The 14,898-nt window shown below is 37.4% G+C and overlaps 1 protein-coding gene across 4 annotated transcripts in view; it reads right to left on the bottom strand.

The window, feature by feature from the left end:
* BAZ1A (bromodomain adjacent to zinc finger domain 1A) overlaps positions 1-14,898 on the bottom strand; it is a 61,486-nt gene that overhangs the window by 7,095 nt on the left and 39,493 nt on the right. For 3 of the 4 annotated variants that reach the window (XM_061463505.1, XM_061463504.1, XM_061463503.1), the window contains 7 exons: positions 14,664-14,829; positions 14,275-14,388; positions 12,988-13,112; positions 11,244-11,852; positions 8,702-8,865; positions 8,363-8,517; positions 5,827-5,975 (listed from right to left, as the gene is read on the bottom strand). In XM_061463505.1, coding sequence (XP_061319489.1) covers positions 5,827-5,975; positions 8,363-8,517; positions 8,702-8,865; positions 11,244-11,852; positions 12,988-13,112; positions 14,275-14,388; positions 14,664-14,829 — 1,482 coding nt within the window. The remainder of the gene's footprint in view (positions 1-5,826; positions 5,976-8,362; positions 8,518-8,701; positions 8,866-11,243; positions 11,853-12,987; positions 13,113-14,274; positions 14,389-14,663; positions 14,830-14,898) is intronic. The other variant, XM_061463506.1, reaches the window with a different exon arrangement.

Here is a 14,898-nt window from a genome sequence, read left to right on the forward strand (position 1 = left end):
TACATGGGACATGAGAAAGACATAAAAGTATTACTCAGATAACAATCTGGAAACCTAACAACTTGATTAAATTTATAAATGAAGATTACTTAAGATTAAAAAAAGGACACTCCCAATTTACTTTTCCTTGTAGGTACATTTTGAAACCACAAAATTATTTATATTTCGATATTGTACCTAGCATTAACCAGAGACTTTGCTGGCAAAAAACAGCTTAAAGGGCTTTTCTCACCTGCACTTCTCAGCATAATCTAGCAGACAATCTTTTAGGCCTCTCTGCACACCTCAATGCCCTTATTCCTGTCCTGCACTTCACAAGAACCTGCATGTCTGTCCAGCTAACCAGACTGGGTGACTGCTGTAGTTGAAATATTACTGTTTTCTTGGTATTTTATAAGCAATGTAGTACACACGAATCTGTGGTGCACACCTAGTGGCAAACCAGGTCAGACCTGGGATCCTAATTCAGTTAGAAATAAACGGGGGGCAGGGGATGAGAGATTATCGTATTTTCATGGGTTTGGTTTGCAACCCAGGCCACCAAAGCAGCCACACAAATACACATACAGGACAGTGAGGGAGGAGGTACTGAATGGGAATGAGCAGCTGGGAATTACAGAATCAAAGTGGCTGTTTGAGGAGCTGGAGAAATGAGAAAGTATAAACGACACCCTGCACTGCTGCTGCTGAGCAGAAAGGGTATTTCTTTATGAATCTCAAAAGCTATTTCTTGCACTTTGAAGCAAGAAGGTTTACGGAAAGGAAGACACAATATAGTAGTACTTTTGATTAGGGAAATGTTCAAAGATTTCCCTTCTAGAAGGGATAGCCCAGTTATTACTGTTTGACCTCCAGCTGATTAATGCTGCACTCCAGTATAAAATGCCACCTTGCCTGACTTGCTATAGTAAGAGTGGGCACAGGAATGGCATATGATCCACCTGCCAAATGATTTCTCCTCAGCAATAGGATGAGAAAACATCTAATAACAACCAAAATGAAAGAACAAAAATGAGACTAATTGCTCTCCTTGCAAGGCCTTTTTGCCTCTCATCAACTGGCTGCCAGGATTTGCCTAATCTTGCATACATCTGCATTAGCATCAAGCAGCACAAGAGGAGTGATGGTAGAAGGCAAAGGATAAACAGGCAACACAGCTTCATAAATAAAATGTAGCCACTCCTGAACTGTAAATTCGAACCTGGATTTCCTAAAATTTCCTCTTACTTTATCCTTAGGTTTCCTGTCTGAAGTTCAGTCTACTAAGGATAGTGGTCAAGTGCAAAAGCAATGCTACACTCTATCTTCCTGGTGTTTTTTTAAAAACCAGCAAGAAGAAATTAAATCCACTTGTCAGGACACTAGACTAACATGAGACCCAATTCAGTTCTGCTGCAAATTTCTACTGTAACTCTGGCAAAGACACTTTATCTTAAGCATATATATATATATATATATATATGTATATATCAGATTAGCGAGCATTTCTTTTGCTGACAGTGCCAGCTTGAGCATAATTACTGGGTTTTTTGGCAGTTATTTTTAGCCTGAATTGGTTCACCAATATAGTTCATGACATAACACAACAAATATTTGCACTGCAAAACTGCAAATGCAATATAGAGATAGAAATTACCGACCACGACCTGCTTCAGCACATCCTGCTGCTGAAACATGCCAACCATCCCCGACGGTTCAGATCCCAATTTGTAAAATAAGAGTAACACTTTTTTCTTCCATCCATCATCTTTCTCATTTATATTGTTAACTTGGAGGGAGAAACGGCCTCTTCCTTTGTGTCTCAGCAGCTCTACACTGCGCGGTGGGATACCCCTCTGTCAGCTAAGCCCTCCAAGCCTTGCTACAATGCAAATTAAGTTGTTTGACAGATCTATGCACTCATCTATCAATAGCTATTGAGCTCAGGGAAGGGTTTCCATTTTAGTATTCCTAGAAAGGATATGCAATTGCACAATGCTGCAAAGTTTCAAAAAACCCCGAAACACCCAGAGGCATTAAAGGTGTGGGGGGACAGGATTATGTGAACATGCAAATTTCTGTTCCAAATTGATAAAAAGAAAATATAGGGTTTTTTGTTGGGTTTTTGTTTTGTTTTTTTTTTGTGTGTGTGTTGTTTTTTTTTTAAATCTGTAAGTTGCATTTTACTACACTATACTAAACTATAAAACAAAGTTTTTTTTACTATAAAACAAAGATTTTATATTACTATCCATGTTTAAACCTTTGGCTTCAATAAAAAAATTCTTCAGTTTAAGGAATTGGCTACAAAATTATTATAGTAAACAAACAAAATCTGATAAAATATTTAACAGTTTCTAATTCTTAGCAACACAAGTAACATTGAAAATTTACCATATCTCTGCCTACTCTTGCCTTCCCTGTCCTCCTTTTATCCCCTCAATGCTTCCATTCATTATCTTCTGCATTACCCAACATAAATTCAGTTATTTCAAATAACTTTTTTAAGTGTGGCGAATTTTTTTTTTTAATTAATTTTTATCATCCATGCTTGTGGAGTCTAAAAATATAACTATAACAGTGTTTCCCAACATGTGCATGTGGAAAAAGGTAGGCAGGGAAGGGTAAGAGAATAACATGCACGAAGGAATTGCTCATCCCAGGATTTAATTTGACTCCCACTACAAACAGAAGGCTTAAATCTACCCTCCCTTATCTTCCTGTCCCTCTCCAGTACAAATGGATATAGAAGCAGCTTACTGACCACTGGTTTCTCTCCCAGCAAACACTTTGCCTGGTCTATGCTACCACAAACCTCCTAACATCTCGAAAACAGCCAGTTTATGGGCACACTCCTCAAGGACCAAGAGAACTAGCTCGCCTGCCATGTGAAACAACATTAAGACATTTTTGTGCAGGAGTCTTCTTGAGTATAAAAATTATGTGTAATGAAATGATTTCTAAAACACAATTTACAATTAAGAAATGCATATAATTCACATTACATTTAATCACCAAACAGCAGCAGATTAGGGGCCACCTAGTAGCTCTGCAAGGCAGAGGGTGCAGTTTCTGGGGCTTCTAGATCTCCTTTTGCATTGCTATCTTCTGTGCCAGTCTTTTCTTGCTCTTCCACTTGAATATTTGGTATGCATCGCAACTCTAAACTTATCAGAATCACCAGTGAGGCTCTTGGCAGCCTGACAGAGGCTCAGAACAAAAACGGAGCAGAGCGGAGCAGCTGGTCCTTTTATTGCTGTGCTGGGTCCCTTTGTCTGCTCTGCACCCTGGAGGCCACCGGGATAAACTTGCCAGTGACTGCAGTGAATTTCACTGTGCTGTCTCTAGTACTAGAAGCTGTAAATAGACTGAAAACTAAAAACTCTGAATTATGGCTCCATTCCCTAATAGGAATTGAGCAAAGTGAATGGGGGCGGGAGTAGAGAAGGCGTAGCAGAGAGGGAAAAGAAACTCCACAGTGAAGGGAACGACTGAAATAATGATGAAGACAAAGCAGGTTCAACTTGGTTTAAAGCAGAAATGCAGGGGTACTCTTTTTACCTAGTGTTCCCCTGTACTGCTACCAAACAGAATTCCTAGCACTTGCTTGACTTCCAGTGTTTTTACCTTAATGGTAATTAAATCAGCCTAAACAGGTTGGGCTTGTCAGGTTTAACGTTAGAAACAGATAGGCAGGCATTTGGTCTAGGGATGGTTCCATTAAGTAGTTGGAACAACTATTAAAAAGAAATGAGCGTATGGACACAATGGACTATATAAGATCAAGCATAACAAGACAGCAAATAAACCCAAAACCCCCACAAACCAAACCCCAGTGGTTACAAACCAGAAGTTAATTTCTATTGTCAGAGCACTGCTGGCCACTTTCTAGAGGGGCCAACAAAAGAGGGTATCACAGTTCTGAGCATAAGGCAGTTCCCCAGCAAGCAGCAGTGTCCACTCTGTATACAAAGTTTTAGTAACACTACTAACACCTCCTTGTCAAGCTAAGTAGAAAACTTTTGCCTGTTATACATACACAAGTTGCAATCTAAGAAACAGAACCTGCTGCAGTAGCATGCAAAGACGCTGTTTCCAGCTGGGAAGCTTAAGCTCAATATTAAGATGATGCAAATTTTACACTCTTGGTTTTTTAAACGTCTGAAACACTGAAGAGTTATATCCAGAAAGGTGCGCATCCAGAACTGCTGCTTGACTGCTGAAGCGCCCAAGTTTGAAAGATGCCTCTCAAACACACAGGCTTCCTTGACATTTTGCAGTCACACCTTCTGGTCACATCCACAAGTTCCAAGTCAGAGCACTTTTCATATAACTAACTGCCTAGTGGTCATAAAATCAGAAGTGAATAGGTTTTTTAAGCTTTCTTTGCTACAGAGCCACGCAAAGCCGCAGCTCCTCCAAGAGCTAATGACAAAACTAAAACTTTGCCTTCAGTCAGGATCATCTCCTGCTAAAAGCAGCTCATTACGCAAGCGAAAACATGAGACACTTGGCATCAAAGGTAAAGCAAGGAAAAGGGAACATGACACCATCCCTTAATGGTTAGGACAGTAAGCCCGAAAGCCTGAGCAGAGCACACCTGGGATCCTTCCTGCTCCTTCAGCTATGCAGGTTGTTCTATATATTACTGTAAGCTTACAGCATTACTATTCTTCAGAGCAGAAGAGATGCATAGGCACAGTACAATATACAAATACACAAGATTTAAGACATGCAAATAATATAACATTACTTTCCCTATATACTTTCTTTGTCACACAGTATAAGGCATCCAAAGGAAAACAGGATTCCCAAGTTAAAAACAAACGAGAAACCCCAGCATCATTCAAAGGGTCGGGCAAAAAGACGAACCATCATTATCAGATTATGGCAGAGTTCAGACCACTGGAAAAAAGATGCAGGAGGACTGCTAAAAAACCTCTTTATCTCCAATACTTAGAGACATTTCTCTTTTAATCTGTTTCCTGTAACTCAGGATGTCCTGTCTATGGCTATAACCTACTAATAACCATGTCTTTCCCCTTAAGGGCACACTGTAGTAAACTTACAGCTGTCAGCAAGATCCTGTTGCCAAAATACCGTCAGAGAGAGTTTGGAAGTGCAGGCACACACTGCACAACATACTTACAACCTGCACATGCAAAGTAAATACAACAAACATTGTATATACTCTTAATTAACTGTCTCATGCACATGTTATAAATCTAGTCATATAGCAGGAAATAAGTCCTGTTACGCCTGGCTTGGAAAAGGCAGACACACCTGAGCTGATGACTTTGCCGAGTAACACTTTCAAACAGATGCAGTTTAAACTACTCCTGTGCTCCCCCCCCTTTCATCTCAATCATTTGCCACATTTCCCTTTTCCAGAGGTCATCACAATGATAATGAGATCTTGTGGAAGGGAACCTATGCCTGTGTATCAAAAGTCTCTGGCACAAATTTAGCTCAAACTCATCTTCAGTGGCAACTGATACCCAGGCACTAGACTCTGTGAAGCAGCAGCAGAGGTGAAGAAACAGTTTTAGGTCAACTGTGCCATGGGGCACTAACGTCTAATGTTAATGCACCAAAACCTGCATTTTCCCCAGAAAACAAACTGACTTTATGCAATTTGACTCTCACCCCCAGAGCACATCAGAGGAGTCCAAACAATGAATGTGTGTTAAAGTCAAGCTATAATCTTTAGTTTATATTTTTCTTACAACCTGTCCCTCTAAACCATCCAGTCTTATATAAGAAGCCATGGGGCTTGGGTGGTTTTCTTTTTTGGTACAAAATCTTACACAAAATTAGAGACATACAGTTTCAATTCTGAAAGCTTACCAAGAGGTGCTTTGAGGAACCTGCGCTCAATTCCTTGTTCTATCTGAAGCAGTGCAGATGCCAAGCAGTGGACTACATTATTAACTGGCTGAGGAGTACTTGTACTTGTTGATGCAGCACTTGGAACTTCAGTTCTTAACCCAACGAGTCTATAGAACAGAAATGTAGTAAATGATCATACTGGGTTTTCTCTAACATAGTTAGAATTAAACACCACAGATACTTGTTTAAGTCTGTATCCACAGTAGATTTTTTTTTTTGCTTACATGCATGGACTATAGACTTGAACAGATACTACACAGGTGTGATTAAGCTATCCCAGTTCTCAAGTTTGCTTAATTAGTTAATCTAGATAAATCATCTTTAGGGAACAAAGTTAATAATTGTATTGAAATATAGAGAAGATTTCCAGAAGACTGGATGCAACATCCATTGGCTAGCTCATGAGAGATTTTGTGAAGACTATAGTCTCAATAATTCTTCAGTGAAAACACTTCCAGTGGCGAGGTGTAGCCTTTTACAATACTTCCATCTGCAGAGGTTCAGCTATATGTATCCCCACAAGTAATAAGATTATTTTAGAAATAGAATCTTATTTAGAAAAGAAACTAAGTAAAACCAAGAAGCAATTTTAGAATGTTAAATCAAGAACTGTTAACTTATACATCCTCATCCTTGGAGGATTCTTCTAAATTAACACTTCAAGTAAGGGGGAGGATGGGGGGGTAAAGTTAGGTTTCCAATAAAACAGCCTTTTTTTGACCAAAGACTAAGTAATCATTTTAAAGTGTAATTTTCCTGAACCACAAATATTAAGTATAGTGTAGGAGAGCAACTCACACGAATGAAAATAAAATTCAATTTCTACTGGGGGTTTATTAAAAAAAAAAAAAAAAAGGCAGCTCATCAGACTGTCTGGATTCTGCTTTATTCTGGTGAATGAGCAATGCTTTTGGTTGTCCCTGTTCTTTTTTTCCCCACTTAAAAGCTGTTCATTGTATTTTGCAGTCACACACATTTTGAGAGCCTGAAAGCAAACAGGAAGAAAAGCTGCACTGTTATTTACATTTCACTAGTCAGACTCCAAGGTCTTAATGAGATGCCACTAGCTCTGAGGTGGATAAAAAGCCCAGCATCAAAAGCAATCTGTCACATGATTTCAGAATACCATAGTCTTTCTTTTAATATGCAAGACATTATTAGAGTAAACTTTATTCAGAAATTTTGACAGAGTCAGTATCAAATGGAAAAAAAATGAAGCAACAAGCTTCTGCAGCTGCATCAGGCTGGCAATGGAGCAAGTGCCCAACATAACTGAAGACAGATAAATTTTAGCTTCTTAATTAAAAGAGTGGAATATTTCTATGTTGTGACTTTCATGAGGCAAACATCTGCAAATTGTGTCATTAATATAAAGCAGGTTGACCCTATCCTTTCTGCACGTAACTAGAGATCTCAGATCCAAAAGGCAGTGTTGTACGAAAATACTAATTCATCAAACTGAAATAAAAAGGGGAAAACCTTAAAGAAATTTCAATTCCTGTAATAAACAGAGCATTCAACAGCTCATCCAAAAGTACAGCTTTCATAAAATAAAAGTCTAATTCCTGTCTCAAAGAAAAACTTCACAGAATACACAAGCAAGTAGTATGTTAGGACAATGACAGCCTTCAGTGAATCTTTTTCCTGCAATATTTCGACATTCACACCCTATCAAGGTATACAATTAAATGCATTAAGTAAATTAAGGTAGAACTTCTGAAAACTAGGTAACTTCTAAGAATTAAGTATTTTGAAATCTTCACAGTTTCTATAGTTTGACTTACAACACACACTGATATGGAGACTCGCACATCTGTCTCAAAGAAACACCAAAACAAAGCCAACGAAACACTTTTATTGTAGCAACACTATATGATTTGAGGTTTCCTCTCTTTTACTATGTTGCAGCTCACTCTTCAGAAGGACAGTTATTCATGAAGTTGTAAGATATCTCTGTTTTGCTGCAGTGCTAAAAGTTAATGCAGACCATGGCCTGTTGCACTGATGGTTCTTACTGTGACACATGAAAAAGTGCACTGGACGGTTCAACCAATGATTTGTTACTATTCCCATTTTCCCTTTTAAGCACTCCCACTTCTTCCACAAAGTGATTGTTACTTCCCCCCCAGTAAGCAAAACAGAATTTGCTACATTAAAATTTTCTTTGCATTTTAAACATTTTCATAATGAATTCATGTATCTCGTCTGACAATTAACATCCACTTTGAGCAGTGTAATATCTGAATAGAAGTAAAAATTAGTGCCTTAGTTTTACAGGGTAATAGAACAGTGTCGTGAAAATATATGAAGTTATTTTCATATAAAAGTATAAATAATGTAATTTAAATATAAACTAATGCAAAAATCTCATGTTACAACTCAAATCTTAAAAAAATACCATTCCAAAGAATTTGAGGGTAAAAACAATTTGAAAGTTCAAAAAACAGAGCACTGCTACATAGGGAAGAGACATTATTTAAATCACAGCTCTTACCTGTCTTTCACAATAAATTTATCTTGATCATCAGTTTCCATTTCTTCAGATTCTTCATTCACAGTTTTAATTATACCATTTTCTTTGTTTTCATCATTCAGAAACTCATACCGCCCATGTTCTAAGGCTGCTCTCCAAGCCTGTCTGTCTGTAACCTGAAGCAAACATACAAATTTGAAGTTTCTGAAGAATCAAAGGGTACAAAACTTTTAGTGCCAATTACTGTCTACACAATTTAATTATGCTTTCAGTAAAACCTGTAATATGCAAGAGCTCTCATGTAAGTTACAGACTCACCGGCACCACTGTGCTTCTAGGTATTCTACAATTCACAAATACCTTAATAGCCCCCAGCGTTCCTTGGTAGATCCTGTCTTCAATGTCCAAAAGAAAGTCTCTAAGTCTCAGTTCAAGCTGCTTCTCTGCAGATACATGAGATCCATCATGGGCATACTGCATCCTTCCCCGTCCTGAAGGAGGTCTGACGTCACTTTGAGGTTTGTCTGTAAGAATACCAAGCAAATTCACGTTAGTGGACTTTGTTCCTTAAAGTAGCCACTGGTGAAGAGAACAATAGTAGTACAGGGCAGAACAAGCTAAACATACAGGTTAAAACCTCCCTTCTTATATGTAGTGACAGTTGCCAGCACCAACATCTCCACACCAACTAAGGATTCAGGTCCAAGCAAGCAGAGTACAATTTTAAGGGAAGACCTACAGATTAGCATCTACTCATCCCAATACACAAGATGAGAAATCCTTGTCAATTTAAAAGTCACTACTTTGTCTTAAAATACTTTCTAAACAAGTAGATAATCAACAATAACTCTGTTGTAAGTGAAAGGAATAAAGTCCATTTCACTTGACAACTCTTACTTTAGAAGAGAGCTCCTCAGCTTTCTTTCCTGCACAAATCTTTATCATGGCAATATTTAAAACAAGCTTATGCAACTGACAGCTACAAAAACTAACAGAACAATATGTAATCCCTTTTAAAAACCTAACTTTAAAACAAAACAGAAAGGAAACATGACACAGGCACAGACTAGACTGACTGTCCCCTCTAATTAAAGGTTTTGGGATAAAAAAGGAAGAAGACAACAAGATAATTTATTAAAAAGAGCTGATGATGGGCTATCAAGCAAAAACCCCTTTATAAAATAACCCAAAATTAATGCAAAACCTCAAAAGCCAAAAAGAGCTAAAAGGATGCCCAGATACTAAATTAGTAGTTGCAAATCTGCATAGGTGGCAAACATTCCTATTCACAGGACCTACCTTAAATCCTAGGAATGCAGTAATGAGGAGGTATGTGCAAGAACTTGGAGGTATTTAATAAAAAGTTACCATAACACTGTTGTTAAAGAAGTACAGGATAAATTTCTAAGATGCTCTCAATTGCGGAAACAATTCCCTGTAAGTGAAAGTAACTATGCAAACGTTCTCAAAATGCATACTAGCATATTCTGATGTCTGGACGTGGGAAATATCCTTTCTGGATTAAAAATATTGTTTTTTCTTGAGCAGAACTGAAACAGCAGCAATAAGCTATCAAGTGATAGCAACTTTATTTCCATTCTCTCCTGAATGAGAACTTAAAAAGGGAGAAGGGCAGCCTACAGCCTAAGAGCAATTCTCACTTGTCCTGCAAGTTATTTGAGTGAAGGGAACAGGGTATCAGTTGGAGTCCACAGCAGTAAAGCTCCTTCCAAAGTACAGTTAACACACCGCCACTTATCACTGCTTGTCACACAGAGGAAGCGACACTGGTATTGAACCACTGAATTTTTTTTTTTGTTTCTGTTTAAGTTGAAAGCTACTTAAAAAAAAAAATTAAAAAAAAATTAAAAAAAAAATCAGTGTTATTCTACAATTAGCAAGAGATGAAACATCTATGGCTGTGAAAATCAAGTTGCTTCAGGGCAGGAAGCAACATGAAATGGAACACACAAAATACAGATAAAGGTGCAGCAACTAGGAACAGAAGGAACCACACACATACATAAATTTATGAGAAAATTACAGAGATTTTCTCACCAAACCCCACAAACATAGCCATAAACCTCCAAATAAAGCTTAACTACTATGCAGAAACTCTGTCCCATACTAGTTTCCACTGAGAGAAATGGTAGATCAGGTATGAATTTACATACATGACGTGTTCATGGCATGCCCTGGCATATACATACTCCAGTAAAACAGAACTCAGTTCTGATACAAGTAATACTCCCTTGCCCCAATACAGCTAACATGAAGTCTTCACTGTAATTTTGCATAATTCAAAACAAAATGCAATTTCTTAAACATTCCTCCCAAAGGAATTAGTATGACCCTGCAGTATGCATTCCCTTGTTCACAATAGGCCAATAAAGGCTTTAGAAAGATTTTCATGCATTATAATGTTATGAAAGAGCATGTCCTACTCAGAAATCAAGATAATAGTAATTGCCTCCCTTTGCAGGGTTCTGTCTCCAGTGTCGTATCTTGTGTCTGCTTTCAGACTGGAAATGAGGACATCAGATGATCAATACTATGATTTACCTTTAGCAGATAGTAATCTTTATTCCCCAGTTAATCTTTTCCCAAAGCTCAAATTACTTCTAGAGATGTTTGTTTAAAAGCCAATCCCATTTTACTAAGCAGTGGGATAACTGAAAAAATATTGCTTTTTTTAGCATAAGCCACCAGAAAAATACCAAAGATCCATCAGAGAAAAACCAACAAAACCCCAAAATAAACCCAAATCCATTTTTCAGAGTGAAACAATTCTTAATTCTTATATCTTAGCAATTGCAAGTAAATGAGAATTAGGGGTTTCTAAAAATATTATATAGAAGTTAGAGCTGCATAAGCAAGACCAAGAATTTTTCATTTCATTTACCTGGAATATGGAATTTTTCCACAGGAAAACTGCCTAGTTGTTCATATATTCTACTTTTCTCTTGTAAAAGAGTTTCTTTTAAGGCACTCTCCCTATGTCCTCGGGAATTGAGAGCCTCTAGGAGTTGGTCCAGTTGCTCCCGAGAATTGTAAAAGCACCAACGGTTTGGTTTATATACTGGCCTTGGCACCTCTACGACAACACTGGTGTGTGAATCTTGGTCAATATTGGAGGTAGATTCAGAAGATTTCAAAGACTCTCCAGTTTTACTGAATACCTGAGGTTCATTTGTGCAAGACTGTATACTATTCTGAAAGGAAGAGGTTCGAGGCAACAACATGTCTTCCGTCAGACCAGAATAGTCCTCTTCTATAAACAATCCAGGAACAGAGGGGAAAATCCAGTAGCGTCGGTACAGACGATCACGACCCAATGGGGTGATATTTGTGCAGGCAGTTGCATTCTGAATCTTTTCTAACAGTTCCTTCTCTTTCTTTTGTTGCTCCTGCTTTAAAACTTCTTCATCTTCAGCAGTAAGAGGTTCACTCTTTTCACAAGCAGTCTCTTCTTGTCTTGTAAATTCTTTATATCCATTTTGCCCCCTCCTCCCTAAAAGTTAAGGGAAGAAGTATGACAGCAATGCACTTATAAATACTTTCCTTAACCAAAAACTCAAGGAAAGGGTGGGGTTTTGAGCTGTCCCTTTGTGATTATCAAAACTCACAGTCTAAGACAACCAGATTAGTCAAGAAGCAATACTACTTTTGTTTAAGAAAAATTCAAGTGATTATTCCCCTTCCCTTGATAAAGGGGTAGCCATCTTTAGCATACTTTCAATTTGCAGAACCTAGGCCAAGTCTCGTTTACTGACATTGTCATTTTTAGCACTATAAAAAAAGCCTAGAATTTTAAGAAAAGTATGTTATAGAAGTACTCTATTATGATAAAGTGAAATTCTAGCAATTTCATTATTGAGTGCAAACTGGTCTGGATTTAATTTATCATACTCAAAATTACAAACTTAAGCCTCACAAAGGCCTCAAGCAATATTAGAATCCCTAGATAAGAAGTTTTATCACGAACTCAGTTACATTACTGCTTTTTTTTTCTCCAATATATATATACTACTATTATGTCCCCTAAACTGACACCAGCTGAATATACTCCATTTTACATTTTAGTTTACCAAAGAATAAGGTCCTGACAGTCATCTAGAAAAGTACATCTTATAACTGACACATGCAACAGTGAGCAATGCTGTTGGTGCTCCATTTGTACCAATTTCCAGTGTGACCTTCAGCTTCCCCAACTGCAGGAATGAAACAACAGTTATCTGCCATCCCATCACAATGCCTCAAACATGGGCATTCAAGAATCTTAAAATTCTATTTAAGATGAGAGCACTACTCATAACTTTGTCAGGCAACAGCCTGGGTTTTAGACAATGAGGAGTCCAGAGATCAAGTAACGGAAGAAATTGGAGCGTGAAAGGACATACAACCCAATGCTGTAACAACATCAGGACAGCTCGATGCACTTAAGAGCCCATTATGATCTTGTTTGGGTGGGATTCTTTTGGTTTTGCTTGTGGGTTTGAGGTTTTTTTCTCCTCTTTTTCTTTAAAAAGTTTACAAGAAAGATTGATACTTTATAAAAATTTACTATAAACCCCAAGAACTTCCCAGGTGCATGCATGCGTGTGTGCATACATGTACACAAATGAACAAATCCATTATAGTATTACCCCTTCTTCGTTTTTTGTTTGGTCCCAACTCTTCTTCATCCTCTGTCACTGTGTCCGCATCTTGCTCTTTATGTTCAACTTCTTTGCTCTCTGTACTAGTATCAAGGTCTTCCCGTTCCTCCTCTCTGACACATAAAAAAATAACCAAAAGATGACTAAGTGACCAGCCATTAAAAGCTGAATAGAATGAAAAGAAAAAAAATACACAATATGGCACTTTCAACACAAACTGCATTTTCCTCTCAGAAGTACTTAAGCTAGTAGAACACCTATAACGCTTTAAAAAAAAATATTTTAAGTCATATTATATTAAAACCCAAAAGAAACCCACTGAACTGTAAATGGAAAGTTCCATATTAAAGACAAGAACCTGCCCTTTGGGATTCACTCTTTCATTTGAAGAGCATTATTAAAATCAGACCCTTTGTCAAGATATTTTACAGTATAGTTCTACTGAGCTCAATTTTTTTCATGACTAAAAAAATGCTTCCTCAGTAAAATGTACACTGTTCTATAAAATGCTTATTACATATTTTTCCCCTCATGTAGCAAATCTAATGAAAAACCTAAAGAACTACATGAAATCATTACAGGATAATATTCCTCCCCCAAGTGGAGTTGCAAAAACATAGCAAAAATCTGCCTTTGGCCCATAAGTATATTTGCTTGCAAAAAGTAAGTAACTAACACCCTTCCTCAAACAGGTAAAGATACGCTGTTGTATTTCCACTTTGCTTTTTTTTTCTGTAATCAGATACAGCTGCACCTGCACAAATATTACCACCTGAAGCCATACAGCTTCACTAACAGAATGAAAAAATTTTAGTTTTATAGAAATCACCTGGGATAGCATGGCATTTTTTTTAAAAACAAACAAAAACTACTATTTAATTTGATTTATAAATTGTCACGTGAGATCAGTATTATGTAGCTCAGATCAGACCAGTTCCACATACTAGAATGGTCTATTATAATGATATTCATAAGTCTGAAATCAATGCAAGACAAAGTAATACAAAAAAACACCCCAACATTTTGTATGTTTCTCATGTCAGTAGCTTTTTATAGACTTATGAGTATAATAATAATGAGTTGATTTTAAAAATAAAAGTCTCTTTCACAAAGCAATTCTAGAACACTAGGAAGAAAAATGAAATCAACATTGATGACTACAGACTTAAAATATACCTTTGTATATGACTGAGAAAATTAAAACTAAGTAAGGAAGGTGTGGCCACATCACTAAGTGCTCTATCATATGTATCACAGTAATAGCATGTATCATACCCAACAGATACTTCTACCACAGCATTTCTTTGCTCCTCTTCCTTCAGCTTTTCTTGTTTCTCTTTCATTTTTAACTCTTGTTCTTTTAACCTTTCTTCTTTCCTCTTACGTATCCTAATAGTAAGAAGGATATAAAAAACCAATTACAATTAATCTAGTCCCTGATCTGTCTGCATCTATTTTCTTTAATACTACAGCATCATCTGAAAAAACAACAGTAATGTGGGACAGCACAATGCAAGGTTTCACTCCTCATTGTGAAAATCTAGGGGTCTCAGGAAATCACCACAGAACACAAACACTACTACTGGCTGTCACATACCTTTTGTAGCTGAGGAATTAATCTAATTTGTTGCAATAAAATTTAGCTTTCCATATCCTAGTTTTACCTTGCTGCTGCTGCCTCTCGCTCTTTGCGATGCTGTTCCGCTTTTAATTCTCTGAACTCTTGTTTTGCCTGTCGTAACACATCAACAGAGTCCTCAATGAAATCTCGAGTGGAGACGAGAGTCAGAAGTTTCCCACAGAGGGCATGAAGGATCTTCATCTTCTCTCCTAATAAAATTTAGACTTCATTATAAAACTGATAAATAAGCCTTACGCTTACACACTCCAGACTGGTGA

The sequence above is a fragment of the Pezoporus flaviventris genome, unplaced genomic scaffold (assembly GCF_033815535.1).
Source record: "Pezoporus flaviventris isolate CSIRO_AGI_PZ_B2104156 unplaced genomic scaffold, CSIRO_AGI_Pfla_v1 ptg000036l, whole genome shotgun sequence".
NCBI classification, from domain to species: domain Eukaryota; kingdom Metazoa; phylum Chordata; class Aves; order Psittaciformes; family Psittacidae; genus Pezoporus; species Pezoporus flaviventris.